The sequence below is a fragment of the Epinephelus lanceolatus genome, chromosome 12 (assembly GCF_041903045.1).
Source record: "Epinephelus lanceolatus isolate andai-2023 chromosome 12, ASM4190304v1, whole genome shotgun sequence".
Classification (NCBI taxonomy): Eukaryota; Metazoa; Chordata; class Actinopteri; order Perciformes; family Serranidae; genus Epinephelus; species Epinephelus lanceolatus.
In genome coordinates, this window is record NC_135745.1 from 34,170,052 (window position 1) to 34,189,992 (window position 19,941).

Here is a 19,941-nt window from a genome sequence, read left to right on the forward strand (position 1 = left end):
TTAAATAGTTACAATATGTTTTATTAATCTTCTGAGCTTCCTTCAAGTTATGCAAATATAAAAATTATTCAGAAATCATACCAAGACACAATTCCCCAATGTTATTTTCACAACAGTGATGACAGGTTTTTAAGTGTTGCATTTTCTACATGCCTAAGCTACTTTTAGAACAATGAACTTAAAATTCTATGGGTGGCTCAGTGGTACAAATGACACAATTTTTTTTTAATTCACATAGATCAATTATATGCAACAAGTTAAAGACTCTATGAATCGATGTTAGATCTCTCCTTACAGGACCACTGATATCATCTGGATGAAATCTGCAGTAGTTATGAATAGTACAAGAAAATGACAGAATGGCCGGCACTGTTGCAATGGATCCCACTCTGGCGTCAGGGGCGGGATGTCTCTAAGGGGCATGGTGAAGACTGATGGGAGCATCTAGTCTGTGCTAGCAGTCTTCCTGCCTTCAGCGCAGACCTTCATAAACATCACTTCACAGCCCAGTGAGAAACCCACCTCAAACCTACACAGGAAGAGGAGAAAGAAGATCAAATTAAAACATCTCCATATGTATCTCCACTGGCCAAAAGACAGAATAGAAACAAACAGTGCAGTGAACACTACTGTGCTTACATGGAGGGGCTTTTAACTCCAGCCAGGATGTGATGAGTAGGGTTAGGAGTGGTGGTGTGGCCCTGTGTTCATGTGAACATTCATCTTCATCTCATTGTCCAGGATTTGCACGAGCTGCTGCATGGAGGGCAGGTGACCTGACTCTAGTTTGGACCACACTGGCACATCTATGAAGAGACAATTACGTAACTGTAATACACTGTGTTCTGTTCCATCACCACACAACTGCATTAATATCATTATGTCACAAAGACTCAAATCAATCTGAAGCCAGTCAACAAGCCCATGCTGTGAATCAAAGACTCACCATTTAATGTGATTTCAAAAGCTCCTGTGGACATTAACTGGTTTTCAATCATATTGCTGAGGAAGAACACCATCATGCAGGCATATATCTGGAAGAAGCAGGAGAGAAACTTGGGTTAAAACGTTCTGCACAAATCCTTTTCCCACATTTACTAGCAGTTACGTTTGCAGTTTAAATTTGGCATCATGCTCATGTGATGGATCACAAGAGCAGTGCACTGAAAAGACACTGTTTAAGGATTGCAAAAACAGAAACACCAAGACCACAGGATGAATGCGGTGCTACAGTATACTATCAGATTAACACTTTGGAGTGATGAGCAGCAACTCCAGATGAGGTTTACGCATAGCTGACAAACCATGTGCATTTTTGGTCAATACAAATCTGGTAGTTCCGCTGAAGAGTTACATGCAAAATGTTTGTTTTTTATGTCAGGATTTGCCAGTGCTGCAACAAACACGTTACAGTAGTGATGGGTGAGTCAGGTTTCTTTCTTTTTAACCCGCACCAACCTGGCCCACCTGACCCACAAACATATGCATTAATTACTGACCTAAGCTTGACCCACAAACCCGCAGACCAGAGCTGAAAGTTAAGTTTCTGGTTAAGATCATTGCTAATAACAACCTACTTGCTGTTGACTATTGTGTGTCAATTCCAGTAAATATGACGCTATAAAAACGTGTTTTTTGTTTAAAAAAGGATAAACACTGGGAGACAGCAAGTGCTCACCCATCTTTTAAGTGGTTATGTCGCAAGTATGATGTCAAACACACGGCTGATATCCTACCTGGTTTGTTTACATGATGCAACAGAAGTGCATGTTTAACAGATTCATTGTGGACAGAAGTATGTTTGCTGACAGGGTGTTAGGCCTACATATTCTCAGAGGGAAATACTTTTACCAGGCATTATGACTGTAGAAATTAAAATAAGTCAGACTTTAACAAATTGTCCTGGTTAAAAAATGGATAACGGAAACCCTGAGCTTGTTGTATGTGTGTTTGAGAGAGACATAAAGAGGGAAGAGAGGGTGAAAGGTTGACTATTCCTCAATGATTCTGTAGGTTATTAATAATTAATTAATTATTCATGGTTTGTTATTGAATGACCCATCCGCCTGACGCTTGCAAAATTTTCTAACAAGCTTACCTTAAGCCTAGTTCACATTACATGATTTTCATCTCGATTTTGACATCGCAGAGGATCTTGAGAGCCACCTTGGGTCGGAGGTGAGTTGGCAGACAGTCTGCCACGACGAGTCCTCATGTGTGAACAAGCCTATGAGCAAGTTGCCCCCCCAAGTCCGCTTATTAGCCACGACTTTGGGCTTGTTTTTTTGTTGCTTACAAATATTGGTAGTCACGGGTCGCGTTTTTTTGGGCTTGTTTCTGAAGTGGAGTTGCTTATTTGGGCTTGCTCTCTAAACGTCGCCTTTCTCTAATATATATCCGTCGCTTCTTTTGGGCTTGTTTCCATAGCCCTGGTTGCTTGTTTCTCTCCCAAGATCTGGCAACACTGACAAGCTGGCAAGCAACAACAACAATGGCGGCGTCCAGAGGATCATGGGGAGTGTGTTGTGTTTGGACCCAGGCCCTGGAGGCAGATCTGATTCAACACTGGGAGGAATGTCCATGCCTTTACGATGTGTCGTCTCCAAGTTAAAAAACAAATTTGGTGACGTCACGGCGATATCTGGGGCTCTGTCAGCGGCGGCTCGTGGAGAAATCTTGTGGTGTGCACACACAGGTTGTAACGCAGTTGGCGAGACTCCCTGTGACAGAAACACACGTCGCCAGGTATGAACACTCAAAAGATTACGATAGTCTCCACGACGCATTTTGCGGGGTGAATATCTTGTAATGTGAACTAAGCTTAAGCCATCTGACCTGCAGGTTGTGGGTTGACTAGTCTCGCTCACCAGACCTTTCTCAAGAAAAGAAAGGTCTGGCTGGGCCGACTCTCACTTTAAGATTGGCGGGACTTCAGCGGGTGGCTCGTTCCGCCCAATGAGAGGCTGATCTATGCAGCGAACTTCCGCCCACTCAGACTATGGGTTGACCCACAGACATCTGAGCTTGCACAGGTTACTTATTATTGCAGCCCAACTGATATATCAAGGGATGAATACTGCCTGCCCCACTTAAGTTTCTCAGGTCATTTGATTTATTGATAACTGTCAGGCTGTAAAAGACAGTTTAACAAAATATTACAGAAATCATCTTGAAAATTTACCTACAGCAGTTTTAAATACACCCACAAAGCAGGAGACCCTCAGGCTAGTTCTGTTATTGGTCAAATTGTAGCTGCGATAAAAAAGCTAATTTATTAGCAAAGTAAATCCACACCAAATGCTTGCTGGGTCTTTTTATCTATTCTGTGCGCAATTGCAGGGTTTTCTGTTTGTAATCCATTTGACTACCGAGACCACATCACATTTTATCAGCCTCAGCTTTCTGTTGAACACAAGATTGTTTTATTTGCTAATATCTGATGTTAGCAGTCACTGGCCATTCTTCCTCTGAGCCTCTGGCATGCCTGTAACACTGGGGATAACAAATCCAAGCAAAACAAAACAACACAACCCGAAGACCCTGAATGAACAGCTAATGAAATCCCATGGGCTGGGGTTGAACTTGGCAGTGTGCATGTACACAACCGTATTTGAGACACAGCCAGAACTAAAGCCCTCTTTTCCTCCTTTCTAGATTCAATCCATGCCTCTTTGCGATATCAACGGTGATTACATGCAAAACAAATGCTTGGCTGCATCGTAGAAACAATCCTGACTACATCCCGCTGCCACACATGAAGACCACAGTGCACACTCTCCCGTAGGATCTGAGCAATAATGACTTCCATAGTAAACCTTACCTTGTTTCCCTGGCCCCACTCCCAGATGCCTGGGGCTTGCATACCGAAGAGGGCGAATGGGTCCCTGCCGATAATAATCAGCCCAATCACCAGCAGTTTGAACACAGACAGGAAGGAAGCAACATGTCTGAGGAAATAAAACAAGACACTGGCTTATAATATAATTCTTAGACACAGAGGCTTTTATAGATATCAAATCAGTCCAAAGCCTTCAGGATGTATTACAATTATCCTGAAAGATGTGAGCCTGTAGTTTGGCTTAATGTAGGCTGGTAATGTTCAATAAACATAATTCTCAGGTGTCAAAGTAAACATATTCATTTGAGATTAAAACTGTGCTGACAGTTAAAGGCGTGGCCTCAGTTTATACAAATTAAGCTTCATAGTGTAGAATAAACAAGGATTTGGAGACAAGCCTGTACCACTGACTTCCTCCCATACGCATTTCAACAGTGATCATGATTCTGCAGGGAAAATGTACACCTTAAAATTAAGTGATACCTCTTTAACACTATCACACTTACCAATCTGTAACACAGAGCCTGCATCCTGTTTACTCCGCTTTTTACTACCTTTAAACCTTAATGTCTAACTGGTTGAACTACAACCCGTCAGTGGGCCAGAGACAGACACAACAAAATCTCACTGTCTGGGGAATCTGAAGCCCAAGGTGTGATACTGTGGCCTTTCTTTAATGGGGATAATCTCTGGAGTGTTTATTAAGAGCTCAACTGATGAGGACCTGAGGGTCTCAGTCACACCACACCTTAACTACAACACCTGGGACAAGTGCACAAACGAGTCTCATATCAAGACTCGGGTGCTGATTCCAAATACAGCAACTGATGCTTTACAATCCCATCGACTATATTACATGAATTAAAATGTGAGAGTCAAAATTCTAGTCTGTATTTCTGACAGAAATAGTTCCTCATTGTCTGTATCCCTCCTCTTCCTGTGTAGTGTTTTGTATGGGATTTCTGAAATAAATCAAAGCAGATTTATAAAGTAATAGAACTCCAGTCGACCCCATCTTCCCCCAAACTTCAAGCTTTGTTGCTCAGTAGTGGTTATACTGTACCTTCTTGGGATTAGAATAGATACCTGTTAAAAATACATCCAGGGTGCATTATTTTAAGGTAATAAATAAATAGGTAAATAACTTAATGTATATATCATCTTTCAAACAACCCTTAAAAATAAAAGAAAGCAAAAGAACCATTAAATACAAAGTCAGAGCCAATAAATAACATTAATAAACACAACAGACAAAAGTGACACATAGTAGAATAAAAACCATAGGAACAGATAATAAAATTTTAAAAAAAGTCAGATGATAAAAGTGAGACTTAGGAGACGATTTTAAAGAGGGCAGTGACTTTTCTAGTCAAAGTTTATCACGTAAGCTATTCCAAAGGGTCGGAGCTCTAACAGCAAACACCCTGTCACCATTATGTCTTCAGCCTTGACCACGTAACAGCCAACACAGCCTTATCGCCACGACCTCAGGCTAGTGAGTAATCATTAAGAGGCTCAGACAGGTAGCTTGGTGCCATACCATTAAGGGCCTTAAAAGTAAAGACTGACATTTTAAAATCAGTTCTGACACAGACGGGCAGCCAGTAAAAGAAAGCTGAAACAGGGGGGGATTATCATTGTTGGACACCCTGAAGTTCCCAGAGTGTTACCCCCTTATTGAATGACTTCACATCTTGTTCTCTACACCTACATGTACTGGTTCGTACTGTAGTGACACACAGGAAAAAAATACACTGTAAATTGGGAATAATTGCACAGTATGTTGTGGGATGTAGTCTTAGTATTCTTGCAGTAGCTCAAATGATATAAAGTCCAAAAAACTAATTATTGAACTAAATGATATGATGCACCTTTGACCTACATTTAGCCATTTTTAGGGCCAGCAGTTTCGTCTATGTGCACAAAACTACCAAAGATAAATCCACAGCCACATAAGCCTGACTGCTTGAGAATTCCACTTCCTCAGTCGAATCACAGCTAATCCCAGGCAGCTTTCAGGCTGCTTTAATAAAGCTGGATATAATCCACTTGTAACAAGGCAGACAATCTCTCTCTTACCGATAGAGGGGCACAGGAAGATAATTCTCCCCTTCAATGCGGATGTCTGGGTACCGCTGGTACAAGGCCTGCGTGTACTCCTCAAACACCCGCTTGTACCCTCAGGAAATGCTGCAAGGAGACAAACGCACTGTTAGAGGAGACATTCACAGTGTGCAGCTGCGACATCAAACGGGGACAAAAGGCAGCCATAACAATACAGAGATCTTGAGGGTAGATTGTGAATTTAGCCTTGAGATCTAGCACATTTGAATCCCACTTTCATCTGTAGGTCATTGTTCTTCTTAGTGGAAAGTTTTCATGGTAGTGTGAAATTCCAGTTAGCAGCACGTCATTCTACTTTAAAGGGGAGCTACACCCATTTTCAAAATGTATACATGTTATTCCTATGTCCAGTCCAAAAATATTGTTGTGAATATTTGGGTACATTTTCTGTTTCACAACTGAGAACACTACAATAGAATAAGCACATTTGGTAAAAGAAAACAAACATTCTGTGAGTCCACAAAATCAGGGTCCCATTCATTGTCTATAGAGCAGCTCCAGACTTTTTACACTATAACAGTGGTTCTCAAACTTTTAGTGCACAAGGCAGACCAAAGGGCAAGCCAAAATCTCAAAGCACACCTGTATTTATATTAGGGCTGCAACGATTAGTCGACTAATCAACGACTATTAAAATAATCGGTGACTATTTTAGTAGTCAACTAATTGGTTTGAGTCATTTTTCATAGAAAAGTACTGTAAAAGTACCCTAAAATACTCTTATTGCATACTCTTATTATTGAATACTCTTACATTCAAATATTGAGAGCTTTACACACTCTCCCATGATGGTGAACTAAAACCCTTTGGCGTGCGTACAAAACAAGACATTAATTGACATCATTTTGAGGTTTGGGAGAGACAGACCGACATATTTCAACAATGTAACACAGTTTCCGCTAAAATGATTTGTCGACTAATCGAAGAAATAATCGACAGATTAGTCGACCATGAAAATAACCGTTAGTTGCAGCCCTAATTTATGTCTGTGCACAGTTGCTTGTATAATGTGTGTTATCACTTTTATCATGATATAGGACCAAAAAGACAGCTTTCATGATACTGTCTATTGACTCGCTGGTGCTTTATTGTAATTTGCTCCGTACAGTAAAGCGATCCATTGTCCTGCTCACTGTTTTTTCCTTTTAAATGTTATCATCCCTCACACTGGCTGCCAATAAGGGCTTTTGATGTGTCACACACTTGTTATTCTCACGTGCAAATGGGACAAATAGGTTGCTTGTGAAGGTTTTTGAAATTAAATGACAGTTTTTTACTACAGTTTGCCTCTTTATGAGGAAATGGGTGTGCACATACACTTATACAGTCAATTAAAATTTCAATCATAACTTTCTGTATAGGTCCATTTGAATACTGCAACAACAATGTGTGGTAATCACAAAATCCCACGGCTCACCTACATTAGCATGTTGGCACACCATTTGAGAGCCACTGCCTTATAACATCACAAGTTTGAGACTTACTTCTCTGGTTTCTGGCTTTGACAGAGAGTAACGGATGTTCACAAATACTGACTGAGCTTTCCTAGGCCATGAAAATAACACAAGAGTTATTAATCTATGTGGTGTTCTCCTTTACATTACAACACTACATGCTCCTGTTTGCTGCATGTTTGGTTAAGATAAAAGCAGCAATTTACAATGCAAATGTATATTTTGTCTTGTTTACTTAAGTCACACTTCTTTGCATATTAGCATCTTGAAATCACATGACACTCTTATTGGCATACGTCAACACATAGACATTCACGAAGAACACATATTGTTAATGTTGATGTAAATTAGCTAACGATAGCTAGGTTGGCTTTAACTTTTCGGCACGGTTTGGAAAATTCAAGGGCAAATTGTTTAAATAAGATAAAGTATTTCCAGAGAGACGGAGTATTTTTAACGTGACTTTAAATATTAATATTGCTAGTACAATGTAGAGACCAGGGTTATGCAAGGTTAACTCGTGGACACCAGATACAATCACTGGATTTAACATTAACTCGCATGTTTGACAGCGGAAGCGGGGCCATGTTTTCGTCGAAATATTCACGAGAAGTCGCCAAAAAAAAGCAGAAACTTCTACATTTATTCTACTCGTGTGATTAGACAATGGTTGAGCAGTTCAGCTACTTTATAACTAACGTGACTTTACCGCTCACTCTCCTGTTTTATAATATAAACGACCCTCCGGTTAACGTTAGTTAGCTTCTGTCATTTTTTCGGCCTACGATGTTGTTAGCCGGGGAGTTTAGCTAGCTCGCAATGACTCGCCAGATTTTCGCTGTTTTGCTTACCATATTTGAAACTTGAGGAGTGGTCCCGTCGCAAACTGCATCTTCATCTTCTTCACGCCGCTGCTGTCACCAGACGTGGCGCAGCACAGCGAGAAAACCCCCAAGACGAGGAGCGAAAAACGCAACCACTTCATCGCCATCCGTTCCGGGGCTTGTTTCCTCACTCTGTCGGATGGAGCGGCAGGTTAATCCGTACATGTCGTTACTGGTTGGTCCCTCCTTTTCCTCTTGCTCTAATCTCGGATTTTAAACACAGCTGGTTCCTACCTTTAGCGCCCCCTACTGGTGTGGCTGTTGAACTAAACTACAAGACTGTATGCGCCAGGGGTGTCAAACTCATTTTAGTTCAGGGGCCCAATTTGATTTATTTATTTATTTTTTCATGGCACAAGTTTCATATTTCAAGGTAGTAATATGGGACTTTTGCTTTGGAATATCTCTAAATACTGATACAATAAAAATACTTGAGTTTTGTGTCTCTATGTTGTCAGACATGTCCTCAACATCAGGAATGATCTTATTAATTTTTATTTCCAGCAACCCAAAAATTAAAGAATAAAGACATATTCCTCACAAGTTAGTAGTATTTATTTTTTAATGTATAAGGGACACCGGTAATTCATTTTACACTTTTACTGAATATAATCCAATTTATTGTATTTCCATAATGTTGTAGTGTAATTAGGTTCATTTTGTTCTCTATGGCCTCCCTGATCCAACATTTGAACTTGTTGCTTTCCGATCCGATTTCCAGTCATTGGATCGGAAAGCAGGGACACCATCAACCGGTATGAGGGGACTTTCATGCTGTCGCACACCTGGGACTCTCTCCTCCAAAGAACACCGGGCAGCGGGGGGGCGTGACCAGCCTGGCAAATCTGTCGGATTGCCAGGCTGGTCACGCCTCCGAGACACTACCAGCTGATAAAGACACGTCACGACGCACGTCAGATGACGTTTCTGAACAAGACTGAACAAGTGACAGTAGAAACATGTCAAGGTAAACTACATCTCCTTAAAAACTCATTGTCTGGTAAAAAGAAACTTTCTACACTTAATCCATAATGTTGTGTTTTTTTATAACACCTTATTTTGAAAACCAAATGTAGTAACACATCCTAAGTCTTTCGCTAGCTCCCCACGTCAGCTCGATCTGGGCCGTTTGAAGGCATTATTCAGTGTAACACATATTAATGTAAAAACATTATAAAAGAATATAGACGGTTGGTGAAATTTGCAGACAAGGATATTGTAAGTACAATCACCTCTCTCCTCTTACTTTTTTTGTTGTTGTGGAAAAGGGGCCAATCCATGAACTGCCAACTCAATTTCAGTCCAAATACTCAAGCCGAACTGTTCAATTACAGCTTTATTTGTGTCCAAAAATTAACTACTGTATTTCATTTAAATTAATATGCTATACACATGCCACATTTTCACTGGAGTTTATGGGTGGTGCATGTTTTCTAGTCTGCCTTGTTTAATATCTGATAAAATAAATTCTTTTGACTGGAGCCATTTGTGCTCTCTTGATCTCGTACTTAGGTAAATACAATTTCACAGTGTAGAAATATTCTGCTACAAGTAAAAGTCATAAGTTGAAATGTTTACCTGAGTATAAGTATAAAGATATTGCCACAGAAATATACTTCAAGTACCAAAACTAAAAGTACTCATTAGGCAGTGAGTATATTATATTATATTATATAATTGGATTGTAATTATTTATGCATAATGTGTACATCAGTTATTGAAGCTGGTAGAGGTCAACCTAATTTTAACTACTTCATCTGCTGGGGACCAATAATGTTTTGTTTTAATCTCTACATCATAATTTATTTACTGATTGAAGTTGTATCACTAATCTAAGTAATTAATTACTGTAATTATCGAGTCAAAGTATATTTGCCTAAAAAAGGTAGCGAGGTAAAATTACAAAGCATAAAATGTTCATTCTCAAGGAAAGTACGGTTACTTCAAACGGTAATAAAGTAGTAAAATTAAATAATTTTAACTGAATTTCTGCTGCTGCGTCCACATTAGCATTAAACTAATAATATATAAGAAATTCCTGGAGAGTTAAATATGTTAAATGAAGTAGTGTCCCAAAACTTTTTATTTATTTAGTACAGTCATTAACACATTAAAATCAAGCTGTTAAAACAGACATTTTCAATAAATGCAATTTATGAGTAGGTCAGTGGGTTCTTAGAAGCTTTGCCTTGCCCTTCTCTCCTGGTCCACGGCAGTCTGCAAAGCCAGTACCGTGTCTGTGGGTGACAGATCGAACAGAATGAATAAATGGTAAAGCACATGTATCCACACAGATTAAAGTTCTTTATATAATGCAGATTTGTCCTGGCACTTGTCATGACATTTGATCCGGTCAGCAAGAGGTTTCTCCTGTGTCCTCCTTAGGGACGTTTATGTGAGTGTATCCCCACAGTGCTCAGGTGAGGTTTGGGCTTTATAATAAGGAAGTGACCAAACAAAGTTCAAGTGTCAGAGGGAATAATGGTACAGTTTGCTGCGTCGTGTTCAGCAGCAGTCCAAGAGGGCTAAATCTGATTTAGTTTGGAGTATAATGCTAAACTAATGGACAGAAAGAAAAAAGCAGATCAAGCTGGTGTTTGTACAAACCCAGTAATTTCTTTGCGTGATCCATCAGGTCTGGAAGTCCTGCCTCGATATTGTACGAGGTCTGCCCCATTGCATTGAAGAGTTCATTACCCCTCTGAGACACAAACATGATAAAAGTGTGATGACTTACAAAGCCAGTAAAAAAAAAGAAATGCATTATTACTTGTCTTGTGTGCCATACAGCAGAGCAGTTTTGAGCATACTCTACCTGGAACTCCGTGTAAACCTTCTCCTCCAGCTCTGCCACTTGGGTTATGGCATCATATACACTGGTGTCCTCAACAGATTCCTACAACACACAAGAACAGCAAAAACTTTAGCAAATTAAACATACAATGTAATCCATATCAATTTTGATTTGGACTGATCTTGTGCAAGCTGACCTCCTCTGTGGAGCTATTCACAGGCTCTTCTGCCTTAGCCGCTCCATTGGACTTGGCGTTGCCTTTCAGTTCCTTCACTCTGTGAAAGATTGGCAAACGTTTCAAGAGTTATACACTCCCAATCATGACATCATCTTTATAATATAAGCTAAATATGTACCTGTCAGCATAACGTAGTGTGTTCATCGTGTATTCACATGAAGTCATGCCTGGTGACACCATCGCGATCTATGGAATAACAAAGGGAAAACACGTGTGCATACATTCTGTATTTCAGCACGCACATGCATATTGATATTCACAACAGAGTTTGTTCTTGTATGCCGTGCATCTACATCATTCATTACACTGCAGTCAGACCATGATACACCAAAAGCCAAACAGAGAGTAAATTTTAACGTACCATGCAGGTCCTGGACTTTTCTCCGATGAAGGAATCCCTGAGGACTTTGGTCAAAGTGCTCATCCGGAAAGGAATGTGATCGCTGTTCATTCCCAGTGAACGAATACACTCCTACAGGACACAAGAGCATGTGAGGTGTGATTTTCTATTAAATGTCTTGACTTAAGCAATTGAAGCATTTCAATCTTCATTACAGTCTCAACTTGAGTGCCAGGATTGTTTTATAAGCACCCTAGCTGAGATGAAGGAGAGAAAACTGTCTCTTCTCACTCTTCAGCCACAGTTACTTGAATGAATGAAGCCAAAAAAGTTCAACTTTGCAGGTATAAAATGACCCAGATCTTCTGCATCATGTTGCCCAGAGTGAACACTCCGGAAACTTTGCCAGCTGAGTGGCTAACTTCCAAATTAGCCCTCCACTAACTTGATGGGGACAAACTAATTTTATTGTGGAGCTCTTCTAGACTTTGGAAAAGTTATCTGATCGAATGGATCAAATCCCGGTAGTGAAATGTGTCATCTTGCGGAGGTTGTGACACTCAAAAAAATCTATCTACCGATTTACAGACATCTCTTTCCCAATGAAAGTCTATGGAAAAAAGTCTTTTTGGGCCCAAAGGCATCATGTGACGGACTTCCTGGGGGCCTGGTGCACACCTCCACAGCAGCGATAGTATACCTTGAGAGCCAGCAGGCTGCGGTTGATCTCGGCAGTCTCCACTAAAGTGCTGCGGTCGTTGCTGCTGACGTCTGTGCCGCGCTCGTTGCCAGCCAAATCGACGAGGGAAAACTTGCCATGCAGCGTGTTGGCACGGTTATTGCGCCGCAGGACAATCTGCAGGATGGCATGAGAGCGGGATGAGTTGGCATTGGCGGAGGTCTGGCCTGATGTTCTGGAGAAAGAGTCGGACAGAGGGAAAGGGAAGGCAGCCGAGTTAATGTTATATGTTTTCTGAGCTGAAGAATGACACAGATCGTAACATACACATTCTTAACACTTAACTACCTGCACGCACTGCCCGCCTGGATCATCTTGATGACCTCTTCTGCTGTGGCCACATAGACCTCCTCCAGGCCCACCACCTGGACCTGCTGCCGGTCATCCTCCAGCACACGGAGCTTTGCCTTCTTATTCAGCAGGTCATACACCTAAATCGATAAGTGTGCTTCTCTTTTAGAATAACTTTCATAAGCTGTTTTTTATGTCAAACAATCCCAGTAAATATGTCCATGAAGGTGGAAGGTTTTCTTACTTTTCCATTGTAAATCTCGAAGAAGCTCACATAGGCACAGAGTTCCAGGTTAGAATACCTCCTGTGGTTCAGATAGGCGAAAACATCCTGGGCTAGAAGGGAAAGATAGTACTCCTGAATCAACTGGATCAAATACGTATTATGAAGATAAAAAAACTGAATAGTCCTATTTATCATCTTAATGTGATAACCATATTAAATATTTCTTCTATGTTAAGTGCATGGTGGGTGGATGGTTGTGGTCCTACCTGCCAAGGCGTAGATTCCTTTGGCACTGTTCTGCTGCCTCCCTGTGAAATCTCCTCCCATCGTCTGGGGAGAAAATGTGCCAAACAAACAAAAAAGAAATATATCAAACTTTCAAAATGAAAACGCTGCTTCAAGATAAGTCAATGCCACACAGCATGCGGAGGCTTACATGAGTCTTCCCACTTCCAGTCTGGCCATAGGCGAAACATGTTGCCATGCCGCCTTCAAAAATAGACTGCACCAAAGGTTTGGCTGTGAATCTGAAGAAAACAAATAACACCTGTCATAATTTGAACCCTTTGCAAAACCAAGAAAGAGAGAATAATGAGTTGTGCACCTTAAGTTTACAACATTCTTACTCCTGATTAATATTTCAGACACATTACTGAACAAATACTATGATATTAAAGACAGCTATCTACACTTTCCTACATGTTGAATTTTTTTTTTTTTGCTCCTGTGAACTGACAGATGGGAAATCCCTTAAAATCATATAGCTCCTTGGAAGAAATTCAGAAAACAAAGAACCTGCTATCAGATCCACCTTACTGCTAAATAAAAAGGACAAATCAGGTCATTACTTGTAGACCAGGTCGTTGGTGGCGGTCTCATCAAAGGAGTAGTCAAAGTGGAACATTTGGTTGTCCAAGTACTTGGTGAGGTCCACCTTCTGTTTTGGCTCATGGACCAGCAGCGCACCGTTTCCAGGTACAGACACGACATCTATCTCCTTTTTATTAATCTCTGAAATACACAAGAATGTCAAACTCAACATTAAAAAAAAACTGTCAAACGATAACTAATATTTTTGTGCACGCCATTAAAGAGTTAAGTTTGGTATTCTGCACCGTGGACCTTATTTTCTCATGTTTTTGTGTCTATGTGACTAAAGAGAATTTTTGAAAATGGTCCAGCATTGAGCCAGAGTGCTGCAGCCGCAAAACAGGCTGCAATGTAACCACTCGGAGCATGTTCACGCCGTCTATTCATGTCCACTGAAAGCACTTGTTTTTGCCACTGACTGGCTCAGATTATTTTAAGTTTCTGACAACTTGTAGAAAGCAGACAGACCTTTTTGTTACACCAGACTCCATTTAAATAGACAGTAATTTTAGCGTGTATAGAGCCAGCATATCTTCACGTCTAACCTGGTGAGTTAAAGGTTTATTTCAACCAAACCAGAGTTGGCAACTGTTGGAACAGTGGATAGACGGTCAAGACATTTTCTTTTGTTGCTGTCGACTATGAATAAAGTGTTTTTAAAATGATAAAATCATTGTTTATTCAAAAGGAGTCTGGTGGGTTTGACGATAGCAATTTCTGGGCTGTTTCTGGTTATGCAAAAAGGATCTTACTCTATAACAAAAAAGTCGACCTCTGTAGAGATACCTTCCGTACGCTGTCAGACACTTAGGTTAATAATCAAGCACTTTTGGTGGATGTAAACTGATGGTGTAAACATGCCCCGAGTGGTTAGACTGCAGCCTGTATCCTATCGCTATATTCCGGACGAATTTCAAACCTGTTTTCCCTATTAGTCACTTACACACAAAAACATGGAAAAATAGGGACCAGGCTGAAAATATCAAGCATACACTGTAATTACTCCTTTGAATTCAAATGATACTGTATACAGGATGTTAGACATCACTCCAAATATACCTTGTTTGTTAAGGGGCCGCTTGCGAACGCACACACAAATCCTGTGAGGTTCAATCTGTAAAAACAGAACACATGCTGTAAGTACGGGCTATAATGGCACACCAATTTACAGCTTCATACATGGCACATTCATCTCGAGTCCAAACTTGCATGGTCAGTAGTTGCTAAGGGGATTATTTCCAGGGTCTCTCTGAAGTCTTGGATCATCTCGTAGAACTTTTGGTTTGGTCGAGGAGCCTCCCCAAACTGAAAGGATGCAAGAGAATGTAAAATGTGTTTTCCAATTTTGAAAAAAAGATAAATGGCAGAATGAGTAAAAATATCTCACCTTTCCCCTCTTGGTCTGAACGTTAGAGGGCTTTACAACGCAAGACAGCCTTTTGTTGCCTTTGTTTATCTCTTGGGGAGCCACTGATTTTCTTCTGCCTACAGTGCACAGAGATGATGAAGATGATGGTGTCAGATGAAAATAAACACCCAGTGAACTCACATCTTATTGTCATCCCTGCAATATCTAACAAGTCTAATCACAGAACAGGTATGTGTCTCATAACATGCACCACCTGTTCATTCTTCTTATAGAACATAGAGCTGATACTATCTATGTGTGCCTAATCTCCACATCTCTTTATTTAAAACAAAAAACAATCCTTTGCAGGAGAAGGGAGGCTGCACTTGTGACATTAATGTGTAGAGCTTTCTCTCTTTCTGAATTGTATATATATATCTATATCTATAGGTCGAAGTAATGCAGTGGATACACATGATATCATTTCAAATTTGTCACTAACCTTTCACTGCAGGTGCAGGTGGCATTCTCTCAGGTTCATCATTTTCCTTTTTCGCCTCACGCACATAAGGCAGCGACTGAGCTGGTTTGGCCTCATTCTTTCTGTGCTGCTGATTAGGAATCGCTAGATAAGGCAAAAGGGTGCACTTGGGTTTATAAAGATGACATAGGTCTTGAAATAACTGGACAAAGAAAGCAGTAAAAGATTATGTTGTACATGGAAAACACCTGAAAAACAACTCTTGTGCATGCAACAACATGTTCCATATCTTGTGATACTACAACCAATGTGTAACAATGCGGATGTGCAAAATATACTGTATGGTAAGGTCTCATAATTACCACTCACTGGCAACAACACCCAAATGTTAAATGAAAGAAATATGTAGCATGTATCATTTTGGGGGGTTTTTTTTTGGACAACTTCTTTTTCAATTATGTTTTCAGAAGATCACTACGAACCAGAGTTTGTCAGGACTGATGAAGAGGGGACATCAGGGTGGACCGTCTCTAGGTTCACCTGCGCAGACTCAGAGGTGGGGACTGGTGCTGGAACAGGGGCCGGGGCCTGGAACATACACGTCTGCCTGGTCTGAGACCGATTGGCAACTGAAAGTAAGACAAATCAAAGTCAGACACCTGCAGTGAGGGTCAGTGTCTTAAGCAGCCTTGGAGTAAGTATTGTTAAATACTGCTTGCATGGTTTCTGAGGTTAAATGTAATCCAAACCAATACAATGGAAATGTATGTGTCTGTAGTCTACCAAATCTAAAGTGGCCACAGCAACAGATTTGCCATTAGATGAAACCAGGGTGTCTACAGGTATCAGATATCTACATTTAAAGTTTTCAAGACCCTTTCAAGGTCTTTTATTAAACCAAATTTAAAACTGATTTTGGACAAATCCTTTCTTTTTCAAGCATTGCAAGTAAGTATAAAAGTAAGAACATATATGTGGTCCTCTGCAGACATAGGTTTTATGAAGGAATATGGTTCTTAGAGGGAGTTGCCAACGGCTACGTACAAGTATAAAGTAAAAGACAATATCAGGTTCAAATTTTTTTTATAACATCAGAGATGTGTACTTTCACAAACGCTTTATAAAATAAAAAACTAAGACATTATATTTAAGGCCTAAGATTTATAAAATTGAATTCAAGACTTTTTGAGGACCTGCAGACACCCTGGAGACAAGATCCTCCTGACAACCACAGTGACAGAAGTGAAAAATGAGAGATTAACACAGGTGCAGAAAAGCATCAACTAAAATGTGGCAGCCAGGTGATTAAATATTCACATCAGTGCACTGTATCATCACAGTCAACTAGACACGAATTGGATAAACATGTTGTTACAAATGATAGTACTGTCAGACCAGAATTGCCCAGTACCCAAAGTTGTCCATTTGCATACCTGTGCCACTAATCATTAAACCAAAGCAGATGATTCTTTATGAATAATCAGAAGACGAAATCTGTGCAGAGTTCAGCTCTCCAAGGATGGTGGATTTTTTGCTCTTACACCCTGATCCCATTAACAAAGGAGTGATTAGAAAATACGACTCATTTGCTTTAGTGAGAGGAGCACGCATGCCATGCTGACCTGACTCTTCAGCTTTGTTGACTGCTGGAGCAGAGGCTTTTGGGAGGAAACGAGTTGTTAGGAGCCAAAGTACAAGACATGGCAATCTAAAACAAACAAATAGTGCAATATATTTACATACAGGAGGCAGGGGCAGGAATCCTGGATGAGCGAAGACGGCCCTCATACTTCTACAGAGAAGGCAAAAGGAGAGAGGGGAAAAAATTGCTCATTGCATCATTTATTTTGATGCTTTACAATGATGACCCCTTTTAACTTTGACATTTTTTGAGAGCAACATAGGAGAGACAAAACAAGGAAGCAACTAAGATGGGATTATTTGATCCCAACTGTGAAGTTAAACTTTTGAACGTGGAAATGTTCCATTTCTTAGAAATACGGTCCAGTCAGTTGACACTGACAACAAGCGGCTCTAGTGCTTTGTTTTTGTGGAAACAAAAGGTGACACTTACCTTGTCTGGAGCAGGAGAGGGTGGGTCTACAGCATGGTTAGTGACAGCCTTTATATGGTCCAAAAGTTCAGGATTGAGTATACATAACTCATTCACTTCAACCTAAAATTACAAAAAAGCACACCTTAAATCATGTTAGATGTCAACACAGGATACAAGACAAACATAAGTGACAGGTGTTTCATATGAACAGGTCCAACACTGGTTGAATCTATATCAGTATCCACATATACGTTTGTCTCCTGTATGAAATAACTGTAACCCCATTGATATGCATTATTATAAACTACCGAATGACTGACTTTAGTGTTCTTAACAGAGTCGCTGCTGTGGCTGCTTTGATACTTACGCACTAACAATGTTTCTCAAAGCACTATCTCTGAAACCAGACTGAATGCACATTCTCTGCTTTACACTCAGTTGGTAATCTTAAAACACACTTTATTTGCAAAACTGTAAACCATCAGGCAGCATGGTGGTGCAGTGGTTGGCATTGTCGCCTAACAGCAAGAGGGTTCCTCGGGAACCTCGGGGTGGGAGCCTCTGTGCAGAGTTTGCATGCTCCCCCCGTGTCAGTGTGGGTTTTCTCCGGGTACTCCGGCTTCCTCTCACAATCCAAAGACATGCACGTCAAGTTAATTGGTGACTGTGAGTGTGAATGGTTGTCTGTCTCTATGTGTCAGCCCCGCAATATTCTGCTGTCCTGTCCAGGGTGTACCCCGCCTCTCGCCCAGTGTCAGCTGGGATAGGCCCCCACCAGCCCCCCGTGACCCCCAACAGGATTGTATCACTTACAAATCAATCACAGGTTAACATTTGGTTCTGACAACAACGGACACCAATATTGGACAGATAAATAAGTTGAGTCTCATGGGTAGACACACAAATGGGGTGACTCATCCATTATTTACTCACTTGTGAGTATGTGTTTTTATTACGTACATGTGTAACAAAACTTTAGCAAACAGTTTAGCAAGAATTGTTTGGTTTTGCAAGAGATGCATAATGTTTTGGTAGTCTGGAGTAAGGATTTGTAGTAAGTGTGGAGAGCTTTGACAAAAATAGCCTATAGTATAAAATATAGTGTCTGTAGTGTCACGGTTTGCTCTTAAAATTCGTGTAACTGTTAATAACTAGATAAGATAGATTAGATATCATTTATCCTGGCCATTCAAAGTCATGTTAAAACAAAGAATGATGTTATTATGCCATGTCTATTATAAAGGCGTTAACGTCATGGCTCATGGCTTCTCTCAGCGTCCCTGACAGGTTCACATTATCACTAATGCAACAAATGTCTTGTCTGTCTTTATGGACTTACTGACCTCCTTTCCTCGGCAGATCTTTCTTTCATTCCACTCAACCATTACCGTGGACTTAACGGAATCCACGGACTTCACCATTGCCAGATGAACTCGACCTGATTTACACAAACAACAAGTCAACATCAAGCTTTGTTAGCAATATACAGCGTAATTATCTGAAGAGTAAACGATACAACAGAAAACATCAGCTCACCATCACTGCGACTGATTTTTACAGACAGTCCAACAAGAAGTCTGGACATGCTGGCCTCCATTTTTGCTCCTTTTCTGTGCTGTAACGGAGAAATCAAAATTCAGGTAACGCTAGCTTAACTAGCGCTATATTGCAGGTATGTTGTGTTCGCTACAGAACTATATTCTCTTTTCGTCGATAAATTAACCAATACATAATCGAACTGTAATAATATTATTCTTCTTTAAGTAGTTTGTTAATCTTTTCTCACTAACTAGCGTCAAGCAAACTTACCTACCTGCCAAATTAAACGCCGCCAAAGTTTCAAATTGAAACGGATGTTATTTCCGGGTGTTAAAAGATCTGATTGGTCCTCGTCTGCGGTCTTCTTCTTCTATGTCTTTTTTGTGTAGGTGAAAGCCAAATGGGCCTTATACTGCCACTACCTGGAACAGTGATGAATTACCTCTGCAATGAGAATCAGATTTTAAAATTGAAATTCACAAACTGTAGGTTTTGTGATTGCAACATTCATTGCAAATTAGGAGTCTCTAAAAATAGCATTATGTAAAGGCCCTTCAGAAATGATTTTGACCAAGCTTGTGACCCTATACTTTTGCACCACACGGTTACATTTTAGAGGGAAGAATTCTTTGTACTTAACTGCACCATTTAGATGTCCGTGTCACCACTTTGCAGAAAGATGTTTTATATGCAAGAGCATATGATGAGCTCATCATAGC

At 40.4% G+C, this 19,941-nt stretch overlaps 2 protein-coding genes across 4 annotated transcripts; both read right to left on the minus strand.

Moving 5' to 3' along the window:
- On the minus strand, positions 1-8,470 carry selenot1a (selenoprotein T, 1a). The gene is made up of 6 exons (XM_033649537.2): positions 8,268-8,470; positions 5,918-6,028; positions 3,821-3,947; positions 947-1,034; positions 640-806; positions 1-529 (listed from the first exon to the last, which is right to left on the minus strand). Exons 1-5 carry the CDS (start codon positions 8,405-8,407, stop codon positions 682-684), a joined length of 591 nt encoding a protein of 196 aa, XP_033505428.1. The 5' UTR covers positions 8,408-8,470; the 3' UTR covers positions 1-529; positions 640-681.
- A 1,881-nt stretch (positions 8,471-10,351) lies between these two features.
- kif2c (kinesin family member 2C) lies at positions 10,352-19,561 on the minus strand. Of its 3 annotated transcripts, none has more exons than XM_033649995.2 (23): positions 19,497-19,561; positions 19,220-19,298; positions 19,027-19,121; positions 17,702-17,803; positions 17,371-17,419; positions 17,250-17,285; positions 16,110-16,256; positions 15,649-15,771; positions 15,186-15,283; positions 15,008-15,103; positions 14,858-14,912; positions 13,777-13,939; positions 13,365-13,455; positions 13,195-13,258; positions 12,947-13,038; positions 12,700-12,842; positions 12,373-12,586; positions 11,694-11,804; positions 11,451-11,518; positions 11,291-11,369; positions 11,116-11,196; positions 10,908-11,001; positions 10,352-10,537 (listed from the first exon to the last, which is right to left on the minus strand). In XM_033649995.2, exons 2-23 carry the CDS (start codon positions 19,278-19,280, stop codon positions 10,476-10,478), a joined length of 2,124 nt encoding a protein of 707 aa, XP_033505886.2. In that variant the 5' UTR covers positions 19,281-19,298; positions 19,497-19,561; the 3' UTR covers positions 10,352-10,475. The 3 variants fall into 3 exon arrangements, with proteins under 3 accessions (XP_033505886.2, XP_033505887.2, XP_033505888.2); XM_033649996.2 differs by having other exon boundaries at positions 19,493-19,516; XM_033649997.2 differs by lacking the exon at positions 17,250-17,285 and having other exon boundaries at positions 19,497-19,560.
- Positions 19,562-19,941: the final 380 nt, after the last annotated feature.